The sequence below is a fragment of the Melozone crissalis genome, unplaced genomic scaffold (genome assembly GCF_028551555.1).
Source record: "Melozone crissalis strain CALT ecotype California unplaced genomic scaffold, PUWL_Pcris_2 ptg000027l_1, whole genome shotgun sequence".
NCBI lineage: Eukaryota > Metazoa > Chordata > Aves > Passeriformes > Passerellidae > Melozone > Melozone crissalis.
In genome coordinates this window covers 29,724,979-29,746,452 of record NW_026535805.1, presented here as the reverse complement: position 1 = coordinate 29,746,452, position 21,474 = coordinate 29,724,979, and the positions used below count along the sequence as shown (strand labels likewise).

General features: G+C 42.8%; 1 protein-coding gene across 1 annotated transcript in view; it reads left to right on the top strand.

Moving 5' to 3' along the window:
* The first annotated feature begins 1,197 nt into the window (after positions 1-1,197).
* The window catches only part of UST (uronyl 2-sulfotransferase), a 153,916-nt gene continuing 133,639 nt past the window's right edge, over positions 1,198-21,474 (top strand). Inside the window, exon 1 of the mRNA XM_054279486.1 lies at positions 1,198-1,786. Coding sequence (XP_054135461.1) covers positions 1,534-1,786 — 253 coding nt within the window. The 5' untranslated portion in view covers positions 1,198-1,533. The remainder of the gene's footprint in view (positions 1,787-21,474) is intronic.

Here is a 21,474-nt window from a genome sequence, read left to right as displayed (position 1 = left end):
ATTCAGGCAATATGAGAGTATTTTTTATCAAGGAATGCAGCAAGAATGGTTCTTTATTGTTAGACTCTGTCTTCGTCCTCTTATCCACACCAGGAATATTAATTTCTGTATTTTACCCTTTGCTGCTGGTTGCCAACAAAAAAAATCAAAGTCAGTAGCATAGGCAGCATTGAAAGGCAAGTGGCAAAAACATCTGAATGCAGTCTCCTGAGCAAAATTTCCAGCTGTAAGTGTGAAAAGATTAAGTCAGGTCCCCTAAACTGGAATACTTTTTTTCTAAGCCTTAAAAGGAAAAGTGTGATTGCTTTTTAATTTCTTCCATGGCGAGTTACACTTGGCTTCTGATTTCCAGTCTTACAAACCACAGCAAATAGAATTTTTCTGTTTTTTAGAAATGAAGAGTCTCATATGATGCCATGAGCAGGATCTTGGGAAATCCCCAATTCCAGCCAGGTCAATAAAACAAAATGGTAAACCAGCATTACCACCCCAAGCTTTCCTCCCCCCACTGCTGTGCTGGCAACACAGATGCATGGGGAATGAAATGTATTTCTACATCAGACAATGTCCAAGAACAAGCTCCAAATAAGCCATCAGGACACATCGGGGACATATGTTGTATAAAGAGGATGAAGCTATTACCCAGCTCAGCTCTGATTGAATGCCATTCACCCACCAGTGGCTGTCTAGGAAAAATAGCATGATTGAGTAATTAGAGACTGTATCATAAACCATATGTACAATGGGGTCAAATTAAGCTTCTTTGTGCAATCTTAATTTTATAATTTCTATACTTGTCTAACGCCTTGTCCCCAGTAGACAACAGCTCAGCTTCAGTCGCCCCAGCAAGGCTGCAAGGAGAAGAGTGGTGATCCCTTTCGTCCCCCGCAGAGGATTTTACACCATGTTAAGGCAGCGGACCTTCCCGCCGCGTTGGACCGTGCTCGGCACGGGCGATGTGCGGGCGCGGCGGCCCGGGGCAGGTGCGCTGTGCCGGCGGGGCCGGGCGGCGGCGGCGCCCGCAGGGGTCGCTGGCGCGGAGGCGGCGGGCGCATGGCGGGACCGGAGGCCGGGGCGGGCTGGGGCGGGCCGGGGCGGGCCGGGGTGGGCGGGCTCCGGGGCCGGGCCGGGCGGGGGGCGGCGGGGCCGGGCGGCGCGCATAAGTCGGCCGCGAGTTGCAGGCGGCCGGCAGCGGAGCGCTGGCTGTAACTTGACACCGGGGCGAGAGGCCGAGCGGAGAGAGGGAGCGAGAGCGGCGGCGGAGGAGGAGAGGAGCCCCAGGGAGCGGGATGGTGACCACCTCCTTCCCCTCCCCTTAGCGGCGCTCCGTAGCAGCAGCAGCAGCAGCAGCCGCCGTAGGAGCGCCGGGGACTCTCGCCTGACGCGGAGCCGGGGACAGCCGGCGATGGGGACGGGACGGATCCCCTGAGCTCCCGGGAACTTTCCCGGCCGCGGGCAGCCGGAGCTGGGCAGGCGGATGGAGGATGCGCTTTCCCCGGCGGGCTGCGTGAGCCGGCGGCGGCGAAGGGGAGGATGAAGAAGAAGGAGCAGCACGGCGGCGGGGAATGCCCGGCGCCCTGGCCCCCCGCGGCGGCGGCGGCGGCGGCGGGAGGGGGCCAGGGCGGGGGCTTGATGAGGCGGCGGCCCCTCTCGCTGCTGCCCTTCCTCTCGCTGCGCGACTACGTCTTCTGCATGGCCACCCTGCTGCTCTTCTGTTTGGGCTCCCTCTTCTACCAGCTCAACGGGGGCCCCCCGCACTTTCTGCTGGCCCTGCGGCACTGTCTGGGTAAGGGCGGCCGGCGGCGGCGGGGACTTGTTGCGGCTCTCCCTCACCCCCCGTGGCGGCTGGGCCGGGCCTCCCTCCCTCCGCACCGGGGACGCGGCCGCGGGGCTGGGGCGGCCGGGGCTGCCGGGCGGGCTGGGCAGGCGGGACGCGGCGCTGTGAGCGCTGACACCGGAGCGGGACCGAGCGTGGGGCGCGCCCCGCCACAAGTTCCTGCTGGCCAAAGCGGAGTCCCTTCGGGACTTTCTCAGTCCCGGGAGCACTGTGCCCCCGCGGGCGGTTCTTTGTGTGCCCGGTGGCCGTGGCAGAGCGCGGCGTGCCGGCTCCTCCGGCCGCCTGCTCGGTCCGAGGCGGGGCGGAGCGCAGGGCAGCGCTCGCTGCCCGCGGGTCGCGCACCGGGGCAGCTCGGGCACAGCCGCCCGGAGCTGTCAGCGCCTCCCCGCCGGGTGCTGTGCCCCGGGGAGGACAGGCGGGGTGCCCATGGCCCACAGCAGAAGATGCTGTTCAAAAAAAACCAAAAAAAAAGCCCCAACAAAACCAAAAACCCCAGATGCACTTTGTGAACCAAGCATCCATCCTTGTGCAGGAGGTTGGAGTCTGGAGCGAGGGTTTGCTCAGCAGGGTCAGTGCAGCAGCGCTCGAACACTCGAGCTCACCCGGGTGCTTTGCCAGCCTGGTTGCCTGCGGAGCCCCGGTGGAGCGGGTGTGAGCCCCACGCAGTGGCCTGCAGTTCTCACCCTCATGCTGACCCCAAGTTTTCACGTGGTTTTTCTTTGTAGCCAGCGTCCATATCGCTAAATGTTGCTTCCCTGCTCAGCAGAGTTGTGTGAAAAAGAGTTTATCGTGAGGTCGAGTAAGTACCTTAGGCTGGCAGGGCTAATTCAGGTGGTGGCAGGACAAGGGGGAATAACTCTGAACTGAAAGAGGGCAGATTGCGTTTAGCTGTTAGGAAGAAATTCTTCACTATGAGAGTAGGGAGGCACCAGAACAGGTTGCCCAGAGAAGCTGTGGATGCCCCATCCTTGGTATTGTTCAAGGCCAGGCTGGATGGGGGTTTGATCAGCCTGGTCCAGTGGAAGGTGTTTCCTGCCCATAGCGGCAAGATTGGTTTAGATTGGAAGGAACCTTTAGGACCATTCTGTGATTCTGTGATATGAAATAGGGAACAAAAACCGAGTGTTTCTCAATAGAGGAGGATTACTACAGAATAATCTGTGGTGTGAGTTTTTACCACATTGGCCGGTCTGCTTTACTTGTGTGTGGAGGTGAGGCTTTGGTGGTACATGCTGCAGAGGTGCAAGCTGTAAGAGACAATGTTAGGTTACAAACAAAAATACTGTTCGTGTATTTCAGAAAAATAAGCTGCAGATCCTTTTCTATGTGTCCATAGTGTATGAACATTTTAAGAATACAGCCCTGAGTGTGTGTGTTGCTTTTCCTTATGGGAAAACTATCCCTTGTCCTTCAGTTAGCTAGTGAGAGAGTATGGAGAGGCAGTAGGACCAGAGACAACAAACACAAGTTGCAACAAGGGAAATTCCAATGAGATATCAGGAAAAAAAGATTTCAGTGTGAGAGAAGTCAGGTGTTGGAGCAGGCTACCCAGGGAGGTTGGGATGTTCTTGTAGATATTCAGAATTCAGCTGGACTAGCCTCTGAGCAGCCCAAGTAAATTTTTCCTGTTTTCTTGGGGAAATAGGACCAGGAGAACAGAAGTGACTTCCAGAAAATGCTATTCCGTAAATCTGCTGTATAAAGTCAGTGAAAATTCAAGTGAAAATAGGAGAAGAAAAACGTTTTGGATATTACTTCACGAACACAACAATTTTAGCTTGAGTTTTAATGACTTTTTTTCCCTTTAATATTACAATTAGGAAGAAATTCCTCCACTGAAGAGGAAACTGACAATTTTTCTGCCATAGAATCACAGAATTGCTAGGTTTGGAAGGCATCTCTGGAGATCATCTCGTCTACCTCCCATCCCAAGGCAGGGTCACCTAGAGCAGGTCAACACAGGAACACATCCAGGTGGGTTTTGAATGTCTGCAGACAAGGAGACTCCACAGTCTCTGTGGGCAGCCTGTTCCAGTGCTCTGCCACTTCTTATGGTTTAGTTTATGGCCACCGCTCCTTGTCCTCTCGCTGGGCATCATGGAAAAGAGTCTGGCACCATCCTCTTGGCACCCACCTTAGAGATATTTATATGCATTAATGAGATCCCCTCTCAGTCTTCTCTTTTCTGCACTAAAGAGGCACAGCTCACGCTGGTAGAAGATTTTGTTTGCAATTGATTGATACTTTAGTGGGATTAAACACAATCTTTGGTTTCAGAAAAAAGTTTTTGTCAATTTTTAAGTTTTCATTTTCTTCAGGGATAAATATTGCTTAGGTTGAGTGAAAATAGACTGCAAGAAATGCAGAGTTACTGAGCTTGTGGCCTTTTGACTGCTTTTGAGGAATGGGGGGAAAAAACCCTAAGATCTACTACCCTAACCACTCTAGCCAGTAGTTGCATGTCTGCTGGAAAGTCTTCTGAGGCCTGCAGATGAAAGGCTTGGAAACCACTGCATCTTGGAGGATGGGTCAGGATAATTTTTGTGAGGTGCTCAGCAAGTGCAGAAAAGCCTTTGTTGTGTGTGCCTGAACGTGATGTGCCCCTGGGGATGGAGTGTAGTCTTACTGAAAATGTTTTGGGGTTCTTTTGATGTGTGGGATTCTCACAGGAGAAAGCAGACAGATCTATTAATCTGTGCTAATGAACTTCTGCACTTGTTACATGAATTAGTGTAGGAATTTCCTTTCTGTGCGCGAGTGCCCTGGGACGTTAAGGAGATGCAGGCTTGGCTAACAAGCCTGGGATGTTAAGGAGATGCAGGCTTGGCTAACATCCTGCACCAGGCTGGTGGCTGAGAGGGAAGCAGAGTCCTCCTGGCTGCCTGGAGTCCTGGTACCCACTAAGCAGGTGGTGCTGCTGCCTCTGCAGACAGGTGGGATGTACTCTGGGTACTGCGGTGTCTGTTTGCATGCAGATTTATGGAGTTACTTTATACTTCCTTGGTCTGCAGTTTCATTTGGGTTGTCAAAGTTGATCCACGTGGGTGACGTTACTGAACGTTTTATGTTTTAATTTTTTAGAGTGATGCATACTGCTTGAGGTATCCAGCTGGGAAGGCTTTCAAATTAGGAACAATGTTTTTTTGTAACTAGGAGGCTTATTGGCTTCCAGGGAGCTAACAGGACTGCTTGGAGGAATAGGTATGGGGCATCACATCCTGCTAACTACCGAAGCTGTATGTATAAATGTGTGTCTTATACAGCAGAGGGAAGTTTCATGATGTTTAAAAAAATCAAAACAAACCTTTTCTCCCCCCTGAAGCCACAGATTCAGTACAAGTAACTCTTTCCTTCTACTCCTTCCAACCCACAATATATGGTGTTAAAGTTCACATCTCCAGAAAAAGAGCAGTTAGTTTGTAAACCATATTTGTTATGTGAATTTTGCAGTTTCCCTCATTGGATTTAAATCTACAGAAACCAAGGAGTAGCCTAAAGGGAATATTGATTTCTGTTTTGTGCCCTCCATAGTGTGGGAGGGGTCATCTTGTCTGACTTCAGAGTTTTTGTTTGCATTTGCAAGTTTCAGTGCATTGCTCGTGTTTAGTTATGTTATTGTGAGGGGAACGCTTGGATTTTTTTACCTCAGAACTTGAAAGGAAGTTCCTGAGCAACAACACCAAACTTCAATAGTGGTCTGGACAGAAACCTCACCTGCATCAGGCAGGTGTGTGCATAAAAGAAAATCAAGTGTGAAAACACATGGTTTGAAAGACTTTAATTTTTTTATTAGGCCTGCATCATATGCTGTGGAGGAGGTTTACATTTATTTTCAAAGGAATGAAGTGTGAACATTTGCTAGTTCTATTAACTTTCCTTTGGAGGTGGGGAAGATGAATATGTTTTCAGAATATTCAGACTATTAGTAATTTCTTTTTCTCTCCCAGACTGGCTTCTCTGGTGTCTTGTCCATATATGCCTCTTTTTCTTTTGGTTGCCATACTGATTGGAGAGAATCTTGGGAAAACATTATGGTAGTTTTTAGGGTAGGCAATAGCTGTAATCAGTATTTCCACTTGATATGGCCATTTCTTTTATAGCAGAGTCATCCTGAGCAAATGAGAGTAGAGTAGTAGATGTGAGGCTGTGTTTTGTTATTTATCCTGCTCTGACTTCAAGCTCACAGTAACTCAGAGTACAGAAGGTCTGTGGAAAGCTGATGTTTCTGCTGTCTGCTGTGAATGTGGCTCATAGTGACAGGGCTCAAGTTTCACACTGCAGTCATCCCCTCTGGTGGGACCCTGTTTTTCAGCATGAAATTATTGCAGAGGGCATAGGCATATGTGGGTTATTTCTCAAGAATCTGTGGAAGATACTTAAAAGTCTATCTGTTGGCAGTAGGCTTAAATTTGCTCTGTGAGGGTGCATACCAGTCCTGGACCAAAAATGATCTCCAAAAAACAGGAAGGTTTAAAAACTGCCAGGCTTTCCAGTAATGAGCTGCAGTGTTGGGATTTGCACAAATGAGGTCTTGCTTGTTGATTCTGCCAAGGTAACCCTGGCTCACTAATTGAAAACCAACTCCAGCAGTGGAAGGAAGTGAGAAGAGTCTTCCCTTAGATGAGTAAGACACAAATCGTAAATCCTAGACAGCCCAGTGGCTTTTGGGGAATGCACCAGGGACTCCACTCCCGTGCAACTGCAGTGGTTCTACATTGCTTTATTCTTCTCTGCTTTCACTTGTGACATATACATGCTTCAAATTACAGAAATGAGAATGTCCAAGGCTGGTAGCAACCCTCTAATGGCCAATAAAAACATAAAACCTTTGTATCTTCAGTATTTGCTGTGCAAACTTGTTGTTTGTGTCAATTGAAACATTTCCCTGTTGAACTTGCCAGGAGCCTGTACAAGTACACTGGTGTGATTGCATGTGAAAGTTGCCTTTCCTGTGGTTTCCTATGCAAGGCAAAAGTCTTAAGTGTCCACTTGTGTTCCTCAAACAATTTCTGTGTTGCTCTCCCTCTTCATGACACTGGAAGTTCTCAGGTATTTTGGCCAAGATGGACTTGGTAGCCTTAAAGTTGTCAGAGCAACAGTTGTGTTTATTTTGGGGAATATAACCATAAAAGAAGCTGAAAGAAATCTGAGTATTTGGGGAAGTTGTTACAAAAATCTTCAAAATATTAAAAACTAAGCAGCAAGGGAAACTTTTTATTTAAATCAAGCTAGTGTGAATTGGCTTTATTTTGGTAGGGTGTTGTGGTTGGATTTTCTTGTTTGTTTGGTTTGGTTTTGTTTTCTTTTTTCCTGACCTATCTGATTTTTTCCTGTTAACCTATTAGGAGAGGGACAAAAATGAAAACCTGACTATCCAAAGAAAACAGTTAAACTAAGTGTCAGTGTTTTGTGTGCAAATTTTCTATAAGCTGTAGAAGGGAGGGACAACAGAAAAAAACTTTAAGGGTTTTTTTCAGGGGAATTGGTTGGGATTTTTATTCTGGTAATACTGCATTTATATATAGAATAATGTAAAGCACAGAATTCTTCAGGGCAAGCTTTTCTAAAAAGTAGATGCACCTATCATACTTTAATTTTGCAGGTAGACAGCATGCTGCCTTTACATGGCCAGAAAGGGTTGTCTCATGCAGTTTTGTTTTGCACGTGCACACATGCATGGATCAGGAATCCTTTACAGTTTTGGAGGCCCTTCAGGTATGTGAGTGGGAGAAACACACTCGAGGAAAGACAGTCAGGTCTGTAGGTGAGGTCTGAGTCAGGTCTGCGGTGACACAATACCCTACCTGTTTCTGAGGTGCCTAGGCTTTTAAAAAGGCCTGGGTTAAGTTCTTATTGACTTTTTTCCCCTCTTATTGTTCTTAAAAGAGACAGCTCTTCTGTACTCTAAAGCATTGTTATTTTGGTCTGACTTCACAGAATTATTTAGTTGCAATGCCCATGGAATTAATTACATTTCAAAGTTCATTACCATTGTAGGGAACTGAAAGGTCAGTTTGGAATCTGCTTCCTAAAAGCCTTGCAAAGAGATGGTCTGAACCTAAATCACAAGTCTGTATGTAGCTGTATCTTTCTTAATTAGCTTTTCTGTCCTCTTTGAACTTCCTCATTTTGCTGTTGTGAAAGCCAATCCATATTATCTTTTAGATAAAATAAGTCTGGACTTCCATTTAGGTTACAAAAGTCTCAAGTTATAAGTGAGCTTCTTTGGAAGACAAAAGAGGAGCCTGATCTCCAAATAGCTTTTGTTAAGACTGCTCATCACTCACAGCTTGTCTGATGGCAAGATTAACAAAGCTTTGCCTAACACAAGGTGATGTCAGGAAATACTCTGTGGAGAACCAGAATGCATCTAATTTTATAACCAAGGTCATAAAACTCAAGCCTCTTCTTTCAAAAAGATTGAGTGGCCTCTGGATTACATTGTGCTGGCTGACTAAAACACTCTGTACAGTGAAGTCATAGCAAAAAATGCTGGTGTGAATGTGTTGTGATAATATACTAAATATATAAGTATATATAATATACTAAATATTCCATTTGGAAAATTGAATAGCATTTATTCAGGAATGTATTTTCTGCTTTCAAAGTCAGACTCCAGTCTGGTAATCAGGAGTTGCATATGGGTGTCTGTGTACATGTTTCTTTTTCTTATTGTCCACTTAGGCATTTGACAAGGGATTTAAAGGATTAATTCAGTCCCTGATGAGAGGGAATATTACTACAATTTTTTCAAAAATTTTATTTATTTGGTTTACTTTCAGGTTATATTGCAGTGTGGTATATACACCTGTGTAAGAACAAGTCTGCTGGTTAAATGGGATGTTTCACTTGGGCCTGAGGAGATGAGAGAGGCTTCAGTTCTCTGCCCTGACAGACTTCATGTGACATTGAACAAATTGTGTAGAAATTCTCTTTAACCCCCTTTTGTCCAAATGACATTTTGAAGATTAATGTGTGAGAGAGTAGGATAGTCTGAGATAGTGTGGTGGTCATAGCCACAGAAATACTGAGAGGAAAAAGATGCTTTTGATAAACCCTTCTGTTATGCATAGGTTTTGGCTGTGTCAAAGAGATAAGGCAGATAGTGTTAGGAGGAAGCTCCTGTAAAGGCTGAGGCAATGGTCCAGCTGCTTTTCTTTCAAGGGTGTCACCACTGTTGGCTATCACAGTCTCTGTTCAGTTTTACTTCAGGAGTTATATTTGGTTTCCAGAGTCTCATCAGAGGGATTTAATTTTTAGATGTATCTTCATCTAGAAGATTTCATCTCCACAGATGTTACCAAATAATTTATTTCTTGTTTCCCGTGGTGCTGCTTAGACTTGATTTGTGAAAATGCAGTTTCTTGAAGCCTTGTTCATCCTAACTGAATGACAAGTTCTGTACTGGAGAGTAGGCAGCCAAAAGGGATTGACTGTTATGAGGAAAAAAGTGGTTGTTGCAGTGATTCCCATATTTTCACACCAAATTAGGGAGAAGGGAGGTTACTTTTGCTTGGGGTTTTACAAAGACTGATAAACATTCAAGAAAGCTAGAATGAGAGACTCTGTAGCAAAAATAGCTCCTGCAGAAGCTACAACACTTCATACTCTGTGGGGAAAATAAATGCTCTGTAATTTCCCCCTCCCCTTACCACTAATAATAGGTTTGAGATTAATTAACATCTTTGCTAGCTCTACTGCACTGATGCCTGATAAAAACTGTTTTGAAATCAGTAGCACATGTTAAAATCAGCAGTGACAGTAAGTTGAAGTTCTTAGTTTGTTATTTAAGCACAGGGGTTTTTAGCAAAGTTTGTAGAACGTATGATGAAGTTATAACAGAAGGAATTGGATTTGATACGATTTTTGGCAGGAACATTCTGTAAAATGGTTGAGCAGGTATCTTTTTTTCACTCAGTTTCCAGATGGTAATTGGTCCTTTCTCTCCCATCATTTAAATTTGTATGTTAATAGAAAGTGTGTCTGCTCTCTTGTGTCTAGGGAAAATCTGGGATTACTGAAATTGCTCTAGTGTATTTTGTATGATAATCACCACATGTTTTGGACATAAATTTTGAGCACATGAGGAAGCCTTTCTTTCAGGGTGGTTTTCTTAGTTTCATGTGCAAATACTTGCACATTATTAGCTTCTGGCTCCTGTAACCTATTCAAGAACACCTGGATATTTTGTTTTCATAGTTGTCCCTCTCCGCAAAGACAGGTTTCAGGTAAGATGTAAGAGTTTATTTTCATCTTGGACTGGACAAACAAGGCTGTTGTAGGTGTTTTTTTGAAGTTGTGACTTGGCACCTGCTGCTGACCCCCTGTGAGGTCTGTTTTAAATTGCAGTGGTGTGAGAGAAAGCCCTGTGTTTCCTCTGTTACAGGTACAGCCAAGGAGCTCAGCAGCCACTTTGTGTGCTCACGTGGGTGTGTATGAAACACACTTAGAGAAATCAGCTACTGCATTGTTATGTGGGGCAGATAACTTCTGAGAATATTTCTATTTGGGTTGTCTCCTGAGAACTGGGCTGCAAGGGGAGGTCCTCCTATCCCCCTTCTGTGCTGCATTTGTTTTTTTCCTTGGACCAGTAAGTTTTGACACTAGGGCTGACAATGGTCTGGGTGCTGTTCATTCATACCATGGGGGCAGGGAAGAAAAGGATCCTTTTGAAATTGACAAGAATTAAGTTCCTCTTCAAATCTTGCTATAAGATTCGTGGTCCTCTCAGCTATTTGTCTGCTTTTCCTGTCTCATCAGTGAAGGGAGAGAGCCATTTCCAGGCCATTACAGTTTATTATAGACATGATACAAGTAGGATCAGCCCTTTTTGGGAATGTCAGTTGTCTGTAGCCTGTTGACATTAATTTAGAAGGGAACACCAAGCTGGGATAGGCTGCCACTGCCTTTCCCTGGGCAGCAGAGGTGCTGCCTGAAAGACCAAGTCTTAGTGGCACAGCAGTGAGTGGCTCCTCAAGCTTTTAGCTTATATAGCTTATAGTTTGGGCTTTTTCTTTTTTTCCTTTTTTTTTTTTTTTTTTTGCTTCTGTCTTTTTTTTTTTCCCCAAGTGAAAGCTGTGGAAAGTGATGACATGATTTTTAGGTTTTGTTTTTTTTCCACCAAGAAATGTTTCCTCATCGTTATTGGTGAGCAGGCAAGTAGATTTTCAAACATAACTTGTGTTTATATAATGAGGCATTTGTTTTTCTTTGTTTTAGAATCTGGGTTAGAGGATGTTTGGAGACTGGATGGGTGGATGGGAAGTGGAGAGCAATTATTTCAGTGAGATTTATTTTACTCTCTTGCTCTTTAGGGCTGCACTGAGGGGAGCAGGCCCTGTTGTGTTGAAAATGGATGTTCGGCTTTGTTTGTAAGCATGGAAGCACAGTGATTAGGTTTGTGTTACGGTTTCTGAGTACTAATGCTTTGGAAATAGACATTTGGATGCTTGCCAAGGCTTGCTACTTATCATACTTAATGATTCAGAGTAGAAGTCATCAGGAGGCCGGGATGGAGATCATAGTGCCTGTGCTATTTCAGTGAAGAAGCAGTACATCTCTGCCATGAGTAAATAGCATGTTTCAGCACCCCTGAGAGTGTTTATTTTAAAAACTTCTGCTGATCAAGTGGATGGTTGGTTCAGTTTAATGTAGCTGCCCCAGAGACAGGATGCCAGCATTACATTGAACTCTTACAAGGTTACTAACTGCTAGCAAGTGACAGTTCTGGGAGATGAGATGCTGGTGCCTGGATTAACAGTTGCTAGTCAAGGAGGTTTGATTTAATATTTCCACTTTTTTATTTCTTTTTCTTTTTTTTTCTGATGTGAAATGTCCTCGGTATTTCTGGGAGAGGACTTGCTCCTTACAATTCTTCTTGTAGTTTTCTAATAGATGATTCTGAAATACATACAACAGAGTTGTTAGAATAAGTGAATGGTTCCTAGCTTTTGCTTAGTTACTGCTGGAGACTATTGTGAGGCTTCTGTCATTGCTTGGCCTTTGAATGTAATGGCAGATTCATTTGGAGGATACTTTGATTTTCTCAAAGATCTTTACATGTTGTTTTAGCCCTGATTTCAAAGCTTGCTTTTGAAATACAAGTTCCAGTTACACGTCTTTTTACCTTGTAAAATACCCTAAGATTTGGAAATTCTTGTGCGGATTAGAGCTTGCATTACTTTTGAATGTTCTGGGTTTTGGTTGTTTTTTATTCTATCCAGATTATGAAGTATTATGCTTTTCCTTCATGCCAGTGTCTTGTGTTGAAATGGGCACGAGTCTTGAAGGGGTTGGGGCATGGGAAGCCTTATGATGTTGTTTCAGAAAGAGTTTGAGAATTATCTTACAATATACATTTTGTGAATGTTGACAGTAATTGATAAATGCTTATGCCTCTGTTTATCTCATGGCAATTTGGAGGAGATTACATCAATATTGACCATACTTCCTGGTGTCTTTTTGTTCAGTCTTATTTTTTGTTCTCTTACCTTCTAAGACCCTCTTTTTCCTTCTGCTGTCCCTGTATTTACAGGTAGTTTCCCAGTCCTTTTGTTACTCTGTTCCTCTGTAACACCGAACCATGTTTAGCAGATAGTGATTTCCTAATCATGAATTGCTGGTGGTCCTATTTCCTTCAACCAAGTTTTCTTTCTTTGGTGGCTTGCATCATAGAGCAAATACTCTTGCCTCTTTTGCTGGCCTACATCTAGAGAAGAGCCACCTGAATCTCTGCATTGAAAATCAGAAAAAATGGGATCTGAGAAGTGTCCCATAAGCAGCCCATACTTTTGCATTCCCAGAAGGTAAGGAAAAAGGCTAGTGGGGTGCTGTGAAATACAGAGCAAGATCTTGGAGAGGTGATGTTGGTAAACCTCCTCTCTACAAATTTGATGAAATTACAGGTAGAAATTGCATTCAGATTGGGCAATACAGTGCCAAGAAGAGGATGTTAAATAGGAGAGAACTACAGGGGGAGCAAAGGACAGACAAGTGTCTTAATTAGAAAAAGTTACACAAGACTTAGACTGCACATGGCTTGTCTGTAAGACCTTTACTCCTCGTTTCAAAGGTTCCCTCTGAAGTCTGCAGGGAGAGACAGTGGTATCTCCAAAGACTCACTCAGGCTTCTTATGTGTCTGTGATGGCAGAACCCCTAACTTTAGCACAAAGAAATACCTGGAGTTTGGTGGGAAGGATCTGAGTTGTCGTGGTAGGTGTTCTGAGAAACACCTGTTGATGACCAGACTTGCAAAGAGGAGGAAGAGAAGCATGGGGATGGGAGGGAGGAGCTGGGAAGTTACATAGCAAGATTTTTAAACCGAAAGGCCATCACTTCATGTCAGTGGGTCTGACTGAAAGGTGGGTGCTTAGGATGCATAAAATAATGACTACATAAGGCCCTGGACGAAGAGCACCATGGGGGTATCTGTCCATGTTTGGTGGGTGGATTTGGTGCCATGTTTGTTTCTCCCTAACTCTTGCAGTTCCATGGAAATGGAGCACGACAACAGCTTTGATACGATCTGAAAATGTTGCAGCAGATATTGCAAGGCAAAGGCTGTGAAATTGCTGACTTCTCAGTTCCTTTCATGTCTGCAGCTGATTGTTCTTTTCCTAGCAGAACTCCCCATACAAATGTGCAGATTTCTTTTGTGTTGCCTGTTGGGAGATAGCACAATAAGAAAATTAGGGTGAATAACAAAACAGTGGAGCCTAAACCTTACCACCTGTTTATCTGAGGCTTTGTGGTGTTTTTGTGTGTGGGGGGGGGTTGGTTTGGTTTGGGGCTTTTTTGGGGTGGGGAGGATTTTTTTGTGAAGTAGAGATTTTCAGAAGTGCGATTAAATGAAAGCTGAAATAGAAAATGCTTCATTATCTAACTGTGAGCTCTCTACCTTGCCTCACTATTAATGAGCAAAACCTGTTACTTAATATCATCATTGGTATTTTCAATGGTATTTTTCTGGGGAGTCAGTCAAATTCAGCATGAGTTATTTAATCTTCTGATGAACAGCCTTACTTCATTAGGCCTGTTGCATTTTCCCTGTCTAGTTTTGAATCTGATACTTGTCTCATCTAATCAATGAAGCAAATTTTGGCAAAGCTCTGTGATTCTTTATAGCTCAGCAGTTGTCTGTTTTTTGCACTATGCTACATGGAAACAGCTGACAGCTTCAGTTCTTTTTCCTCTGCAACTCTTTGGTTATGAATTTTCGAAACTGAAAGGCTTTTAAATAGCATATAGTATCTTTCACCTTCTGACCCCAGCTCAAATACAGCTGAGGCTGGCAGTAACTGGATCTTATTATTACTGTGCTGAGGTGTTCAGTTAGCTGCGTGCAGAAAGTTCATTGAGGTGCTTGTGACGCTGCCACTCCCCTCTTTGCTGGCTCAAGGATACTGCATGTCATGCCAGTGACAGAGTGTGTAGCACCAGTGGAGGATCCAATGGCTTTTATCTGGTAGGGCTCCCAATGGGCTGATGCACTTCTGTCCCTCTTTCTAAATGTGCTCTGGCTTTAGGGATGGTGTGTGTGCTGCTCACACTTAATGCAAGGGGGACTTCAGATTCAGAAAGATTTTAATGAGGGTTACAAACCTTGGGGGTGGGAGGGGAGGCATGGACCCAGTTGTCCCCAAGATAAGGCTGTGTCTGTATGCTGAATTTCTTTGTACTACCCTGCTGCATAGTTAGGCTTGTTTGTTTGGAGCTATTGTATCAATGATAACTTCAGGCTTGCTGTTTTTTTTTTTTTAATAATAAATTTTTCTTCTCAAGTGTCCTTAACAAAGAAATTTTTCCATCATCTGTAAAATAAGCTACTAAGTGTCTGTCTTGCTTCCTCTTCCCTCAATTGCTACTGACTGGCGAGTACAACTCTCTGGGGTTTTTATCTTCATGCCTCAGTTTTCATCTAGCATGTCAAAGAGGAAGATAATATTGGCACTTCTGATTTCATTTAAAGCGCACAGAGAGGTGATGTGCCTTTCGTGTCATATGCCTGATTAGAAGCAGTATCAGGAACAGAGTTGTGATTCTCTGCACTCTTAGAAGGACAGGGATTTTCCCAGAAACCTGGGCACCATGTCCCACACAACACTGGTACTCAGCAACATGGAAACTCTTCTACTTGCCCTTACTTCAGCACTTGCCTGCCTTTGCTGGTTGGGGTACTTTGAGTTTGTTCAAGTTTGTGAGCTTTGTATCTGTACAGTGTTCCTGAAAAGTAATGAAGGTGTTTTTCTGAGGGGACTTCTGAAGCACAGGGAGGTGTGAAAACAGGTCTGCCCAACTGTGTGCAGGTTTTGCCCAGCAGAGCCTCCATCCAGCCCAAGCATAGAAACTCATATTTCTGTCTTTAAGGAGGAGCATTTTAGAGTCTTTCTTCCCCTGTTTCCCTCAGCAGGGAAGCCTGCTACTGCAGATCTGTGTGCTGGGCTTGAGACTCTCAAAATGACAGGGAAGCTTGTGGTGGGAGGGAGTGATAGCTGTGAAAAGAAAAAGTGGGGTGAGAGAAGCAGAGGTTGCTGGGCAAAACTTTCCTGATTTAAGCTAGAAAAGCATACTTTTTAATGTATTCTACTTAAAATGAGCTTGTGAGAGACAGGAATAGTTCTGGAGGAGCAGACAAGTGATAAGTGGCACCTATTCCTATTGAAAAGTATTTCTTGCTCCTTTCTGCAGCTTTCTTCAGCACCTTTGTAGAATTTGCTCACCAAAGCCTCTGCTGTGAGTGGAAAAAGTTGTATTTGTGGCACGGGTAGATGATAAAACAGCTGCTTTATGCAGACAGCACAGCTTGAAAGCTGTATAGTCAGCTTCAGAAATGTTTCTTTAACTTACTTATTCTCAAGATAAAAATATTTTTTAATACAAAGGAGCTCATAATGCAAGGGGGTTGATTTGCTCAAGCAAATTTTATCCATCTGTTAAGCTCTCTGATTATTTTAACTGAAATCTTACATCCGCATTTTTATTTTATTCAGAGGTAATGCCTGCATTTATGAGAAGGATGACCAGAGAACCTCTTCTTGCACTCTAAAAGCATCATTACTATGCCACAAGCACAAAATAATTATGAAACTGAAGGCAGATCAGTTGAATGGCTGATGCTCTTGCAACATGTTTGTTTTGGCTCACAAAGCCTGGAAACAGAAAATTTTCATACAGACTTCTCTGGATCCACATCCAAGCTTGAGATCTAATGGTTATGAGAAATAAATGTGGTCTCAAGCAATTCCTTTGTAAATGTGGTCAACATCAAAGAAAATAAGAAATGCACACTGATTTAAATATATAGTTAAATCTGAGATAAAAATGACAGGTTTAGCTATTCAGCTAAATATAATGTGTAATATGGCCCTGGTTAAGAATATTTCCTTACTCATACTCTATAAATAACATCATAAGTATGCTTTATACTTTCTCCAAACACCCATTCTTCACTTCTGTTCTAGCCTGTTTGCACTCCTCCTCTCTGACTGCTCTGGGTCTGGCAAGGCATCTCTCCTATTTTCAATGAATCTCTTTTGTTTACTTTACTGGCCAATGAATGGTTCCTGGATTGCAGAATGGGGAGCCTTTAGTTCCTGATGCCACGTGAGCAGTGGGATTCCTTAGTGCAAACCTGTGTGTTGCATTTGGTGCTATTGCACAGAGCCTTGTAATGCTGTGCCAGTCATAGCTGTGGTTTGGCAAATGCTCCTGCTCAGCTGGGAAAGGAGGTGGGAGGCAAGAACAAGGAAGAGGAGAATAGTAAGCATTCTTTCACTTTCCTTCCTTTAATGTGTTTATGGACACTTAAAACAAAGTGATGGTAGCACTAATGTGCTCAAACTCCTGAAGCTGCACTTATTAGTGAACCACAAAAAAGTTTAAAGAAAGTATAAACTCATGGAATGTTCTTTTGTGTTCTCTTGCATGCATTGCAATTTCTTTGAGGAGGAAAAAGACTTGCTTTACTGCCTTAATTCTGGAAAGAAAAATAGTTTTGAATTGAGGAAGTTTGTAGTTGGCCATGGAAGTCAGTCATTGATGGTTCTTATGTTAGCCTTACCAACTTCAGCCTGTCTGTGACACAAAAGTTAGGATCCTGCTAACAATTACGGTTCAGTAGAGCCTGATATTTATTTTCTTCTACTAGAAATAATAGTTTGTGTCCAAAGTGGGGTTATTATACTGGCATATCTTGAAATTTCTTAGAATTTGCATTTCATTATTTAATATTATTTTATTTATGTAACTCTGTCTTTTATTTGTTTTATTTGGAGATCAGTCTGTAGTGGTGTATTTTCTTTCTTAGGAGGAAGGCATGCTAGATTTGTTTCATTAATAGTAATATTTTTCCTGCATGTGTTTTAGTATAGAGGTAGTTTAGAGCTTAAATACTGTGTTACTACAGGACATTTTCTGTAGGAGAAATAAGACATAGTCTCCTTCTGGAGAAAACAAGAAGATAAAAATAATGTGTGTGAATATAAAAATAATATTCCAGGTTACACATAGTTTTATCAACATGGTAAGATGCCACTTTTCATGCATGACATGAAGCTGAAGCATGTGTAGTAAATTGTTTAAACCTTTTCAGCTTTCTTCCTTACCTTGCTTGTGAGAGTTTGTGTCCTGCTGGTAAAGTAAAAATGAATAAGGAATGGATATAAAGAATTAAAACACTTGCACTGGATCTCCTTTATCCATAAGGTTCCCATGAGAGAGTTTTGATGTTTCTCCTGCATCTGTGGTAATAGCTATTATTGAGCAAGGATTGGAGTAGTTAAAAAGTTCTGTGGGTAAGAAGAGTTAAATAACCCAGTAGATTGATCCAAAATACTTTCTATGTGTTTCATAGGAGTTCCTCTCAAGGTGGAAATGGCCAGGTTGAATGTAGATACCAATGTACCTATGAAGAAATTGGCATGATGTGCTGTTGAAAGTAACTTTGATTTCTCTGGGTGCCCTCCTCTTGAAATTTGGGAGCTTGAGCAGCAATGAATGTGCTTTGTGCTTCCAACTGCTTAAATATTTTCATGAGTGTTTGCAGTGAAACTCACCAGTGCCTTTCTGATAAGCTCTGTATTGAGTTCACCAGGGGAGGAGTGCAGAGACATTGAGTGTGCAAGGATGGCCTTAGGACAGCCAAAGCCCACCTGCAGCTGAATCTAGCAAAGGATGCAGAGGGGAACAACAAGGGCTCCTACAACTGTATCAGCAGCAGGAGCAAGGAGAATGAGGGGCTGCTGCTGAACAGGGACTCGGAAAAGGCTGAGGTGCTTAAAGCCACCTCCACCTCAGCTTTTACTGGGGAGATTTGCCTTCAGAAACCCCAGGCAAGGAAGACCCATTGCCAGGGCCAGATTGTTCCCACTAATACCCAGAGTGCCAAGGCAGGAGAAAGTAGTGACAGATTGAAATACAGGAAATTCCGCTGAAACATCAGAAAACCCTTTTCATGTAGGGGTGATTGAACCCCAACACAGGTTTCCCCAGGATATGCAAAGCAATTCCTGATCCCCGTGGTCTGGCTGAGCAGGGGATTGGAGTGGACAGGTGGCTCTGCTGAGGTGCCTTTCTGCCCCACTGTGCAGTGGCACTGTGTGTCTGGGATCTCATGGCATGTGCTGTCCTTTTAGAAACTTGGTTAGCAGTAGGAGTGAAAAGTCAACTCTAGTGTAAACTGTGGGATATGATAGACATGTTGCTGATTAGTGCCAGTTCTAGGAACAGGGGCTGGGTCCTAGTGTCAGTCTCAGTGTGAAGGAGATTGATATGTCAAAATAGCATGTCACATTTATGAATCACTTACAAAACTTGAATTTCTTTCCAGGACTTTGGAAAATTATTTTCTAGGAACTGATTAATTAACATGCAAGAATATGATTTTTGTGTTGCAAAAGGAAGGATAAACTACCTGACTGCTAACTGTGTGACTTCAGAGACTATGAATCTTACTTGCTACACAGTAAGCTAGAGGGTGGAATATGCTGCTGCATACTTTTCTTGATCATGGATGGTATCCTTTGTATATCATGATCAAGCTTCAGGTTTCTTTTAGTGGTTGTGTGAAATCTGCCTGTTGTCTTGCATTGTGTCATTCTCAAGGAAGGAGATATAGCAAGTGGCTAAAGAGAAAAATAAGTAGTGCCTTCAGTAAAAACACATGAGTTTGCTTTATGCACAATTAAATATCCTGTTGGACTTGAGCCTAGAAATCAGGATAATGTATGCTTCTAACATACTGTAGCTGAAAACATTTAGAAATGGTGTTTTATTAGCTTCTGTAAGTATTTGACAGAAATAAGGTTTTCCAGAAAGGGTCTTGTATGATGTCTTGAATGTGAGGGAGAAAAAGGATGGATAGCTACTTCAAGAGAGAATGCATCTGGTTGTGCTGGGAAAAGAATGCTCCTTAGCAATGCTGCTTATCATTTACCACTTTTAGCACAATTGCATTTTTCCCCCTTCGAGGTATGTTTTCCCTTCTGGGTCAGTAGGAGAGCAGTTTCTTAGAACAGGGAAGTAGTACAGTAAATCCATTGTGCCTCTAGGATGTATTAACTTCAAAAGATAGGATGCCTCAGTCTTCTAGTGAAAGATACACAGAATCTAGCCTGCTTGTTTGTTGGGTTTTTTTCCGTCTTACTGTGACTTTATCTTGCAAAGGCATGGTCTAATTCTTTCAAGTGAAAAATGTTGAAGCAGATTTGTTTCAATGAAATTGATATCTCTGGCAAGTTGGATCTAATTCAGATGGCTGTGCCAAGGATGGAAGTCCTGAAGCTTAAGGAGACAAAAGAAAACAAAGAATTTTTTCAATTAGAGATTAACTTTTAAAAAAATAGAGCAAACTGGACTTAAAGTTACATGTGAATTGAGAGCTGTTGTGTTAATTTATTTACTAAGATAAGCAGCAATATTCTGAGATTTTCCTTCACTCAAATGACATATCATATTCAATATGAATATGTCATTTGAGTGAAGGAAAATCTCACAATATTGCTGCTTTCCTATCCAAAGGAAATTTTCTTGGTTTTTGCAGCACTTCTGTTTGCTGGAGTGAAGGAAGAGCAGTTTGAATACTTGTGCATTCCTTTTGCTGCAGTTCCCTGTAACTTTGTGTGTTAACTAGATCTTGTCAACAAGCAGGGAGATTCTGAAGAAGTTTTAAAGGAAACTTTTAAAGAAAGGATGAAGACTGAAAGTATCAAGGCAGGCTCTGATATCTTTGCAGAATGGATGCTGTGATGTTGCAAGTAGACAAAGAATTCATTTGAATATTTTAAGACATAGAATCAAGGTATATAATTGCATTTAATTGATTTTTGTTAATTTTGCCCACTCTCTTTTCCTCAAGTATCTAAATAGGTTATAGAAGTCTTATTGTGATAGTCTCCATGTAAGCAGATACTAAATGGTTTTAAAAGGTAAAGACCTCGCTTTCTACTCTCTGCACCTCTCCCCACTGGATTGCCTACTGATTGCCTAAACCTCTGAAAAAACTGAGTAGCAGGAAAAGGACAAACCAGCTGATAGTCACTTCTCACCCTTTGACAGGGAGTCTACTGCTGAATCACCACTGGATGGTAGGTGAAGGAGTTCTGAAAAAAAATCAATAACCCAAAACTAGGAAATAAGGAAAGGAAAGTAAAGGAAAGTAAAAAGGATTGAATACTTAGAAGATGTCTTGTGACCTTAGCAGAAGGGTACCTGTCAGGCAAAATTTTAATCAAGCAGATTAAGCAAGATGGTAGCAATTCTCAGATGAGGGACTTATGTAATTTTTCTTTGAAACACTTTGCCCCACCTGGGAGTGGGGACACCCACTCACACCAGCTGCAGGCCATGCAAAATGTACATTTTAGTAGGGTGCATTGTAAGGCCCTTTAGTAGGGTGCATTGTCCTACTTGAAAATTAAATTGGACATTTTTCTGCTTTTTTCACTCCCTTTGATGCAAACTTCAGTTACATTAGTGGGTGATAGCACCCAGTCTGTGAGCACAAGCCCGACCAAGAGAGACTTCTTGAGAAGGAGGGGGAGCTGTGGTACTGCACCTCTGCCCAGCAGCCCTGTAAAGCTGATGATTCTCTGCTCTAAAAGCAAACAGTGACAATAAAGAGAGTTGGGAATAAAGATAAACATTGATACTGTAAAGTGAATGTTAAATTTCTGCTTTATATTGTAGACTTGTATGCCATTTTTACAAGGCTGTGCTTTGTTGCCCTGTGGAACTATACAGACTTTTGCAAGTAGTAGGAAATTTTCCTGTTAGCCAAGATTTTCTTTTGGTTAAGAGTAGTTTCTCAGCACTTTGAGATGGCAGCTTTTTGATGCACTCACAATGAGCATTTCCTTAATCATGGTGTTTGCTTTTCTATTTTCTACCCCTTCTTGGGAAGACAGGAGCTTCAGCAATAGGATGAAGAATTTCTTGGCAAATTAAATATTGATCTGCTTAATACACATATAGCACCTTACACTGTGACCTAGTTTTACTGTTTCAAAAAATGCTGAGGGGACTTCTTGTTGTTACATGTAGGAGATTTTTTTCTTTTAAATTAATTGTGCTGTGGTTAGATTGTAATTTCCTTACAAACTGAAAGGAGAAATTTGAAGATCTAAATAATCGGAGCAATGTT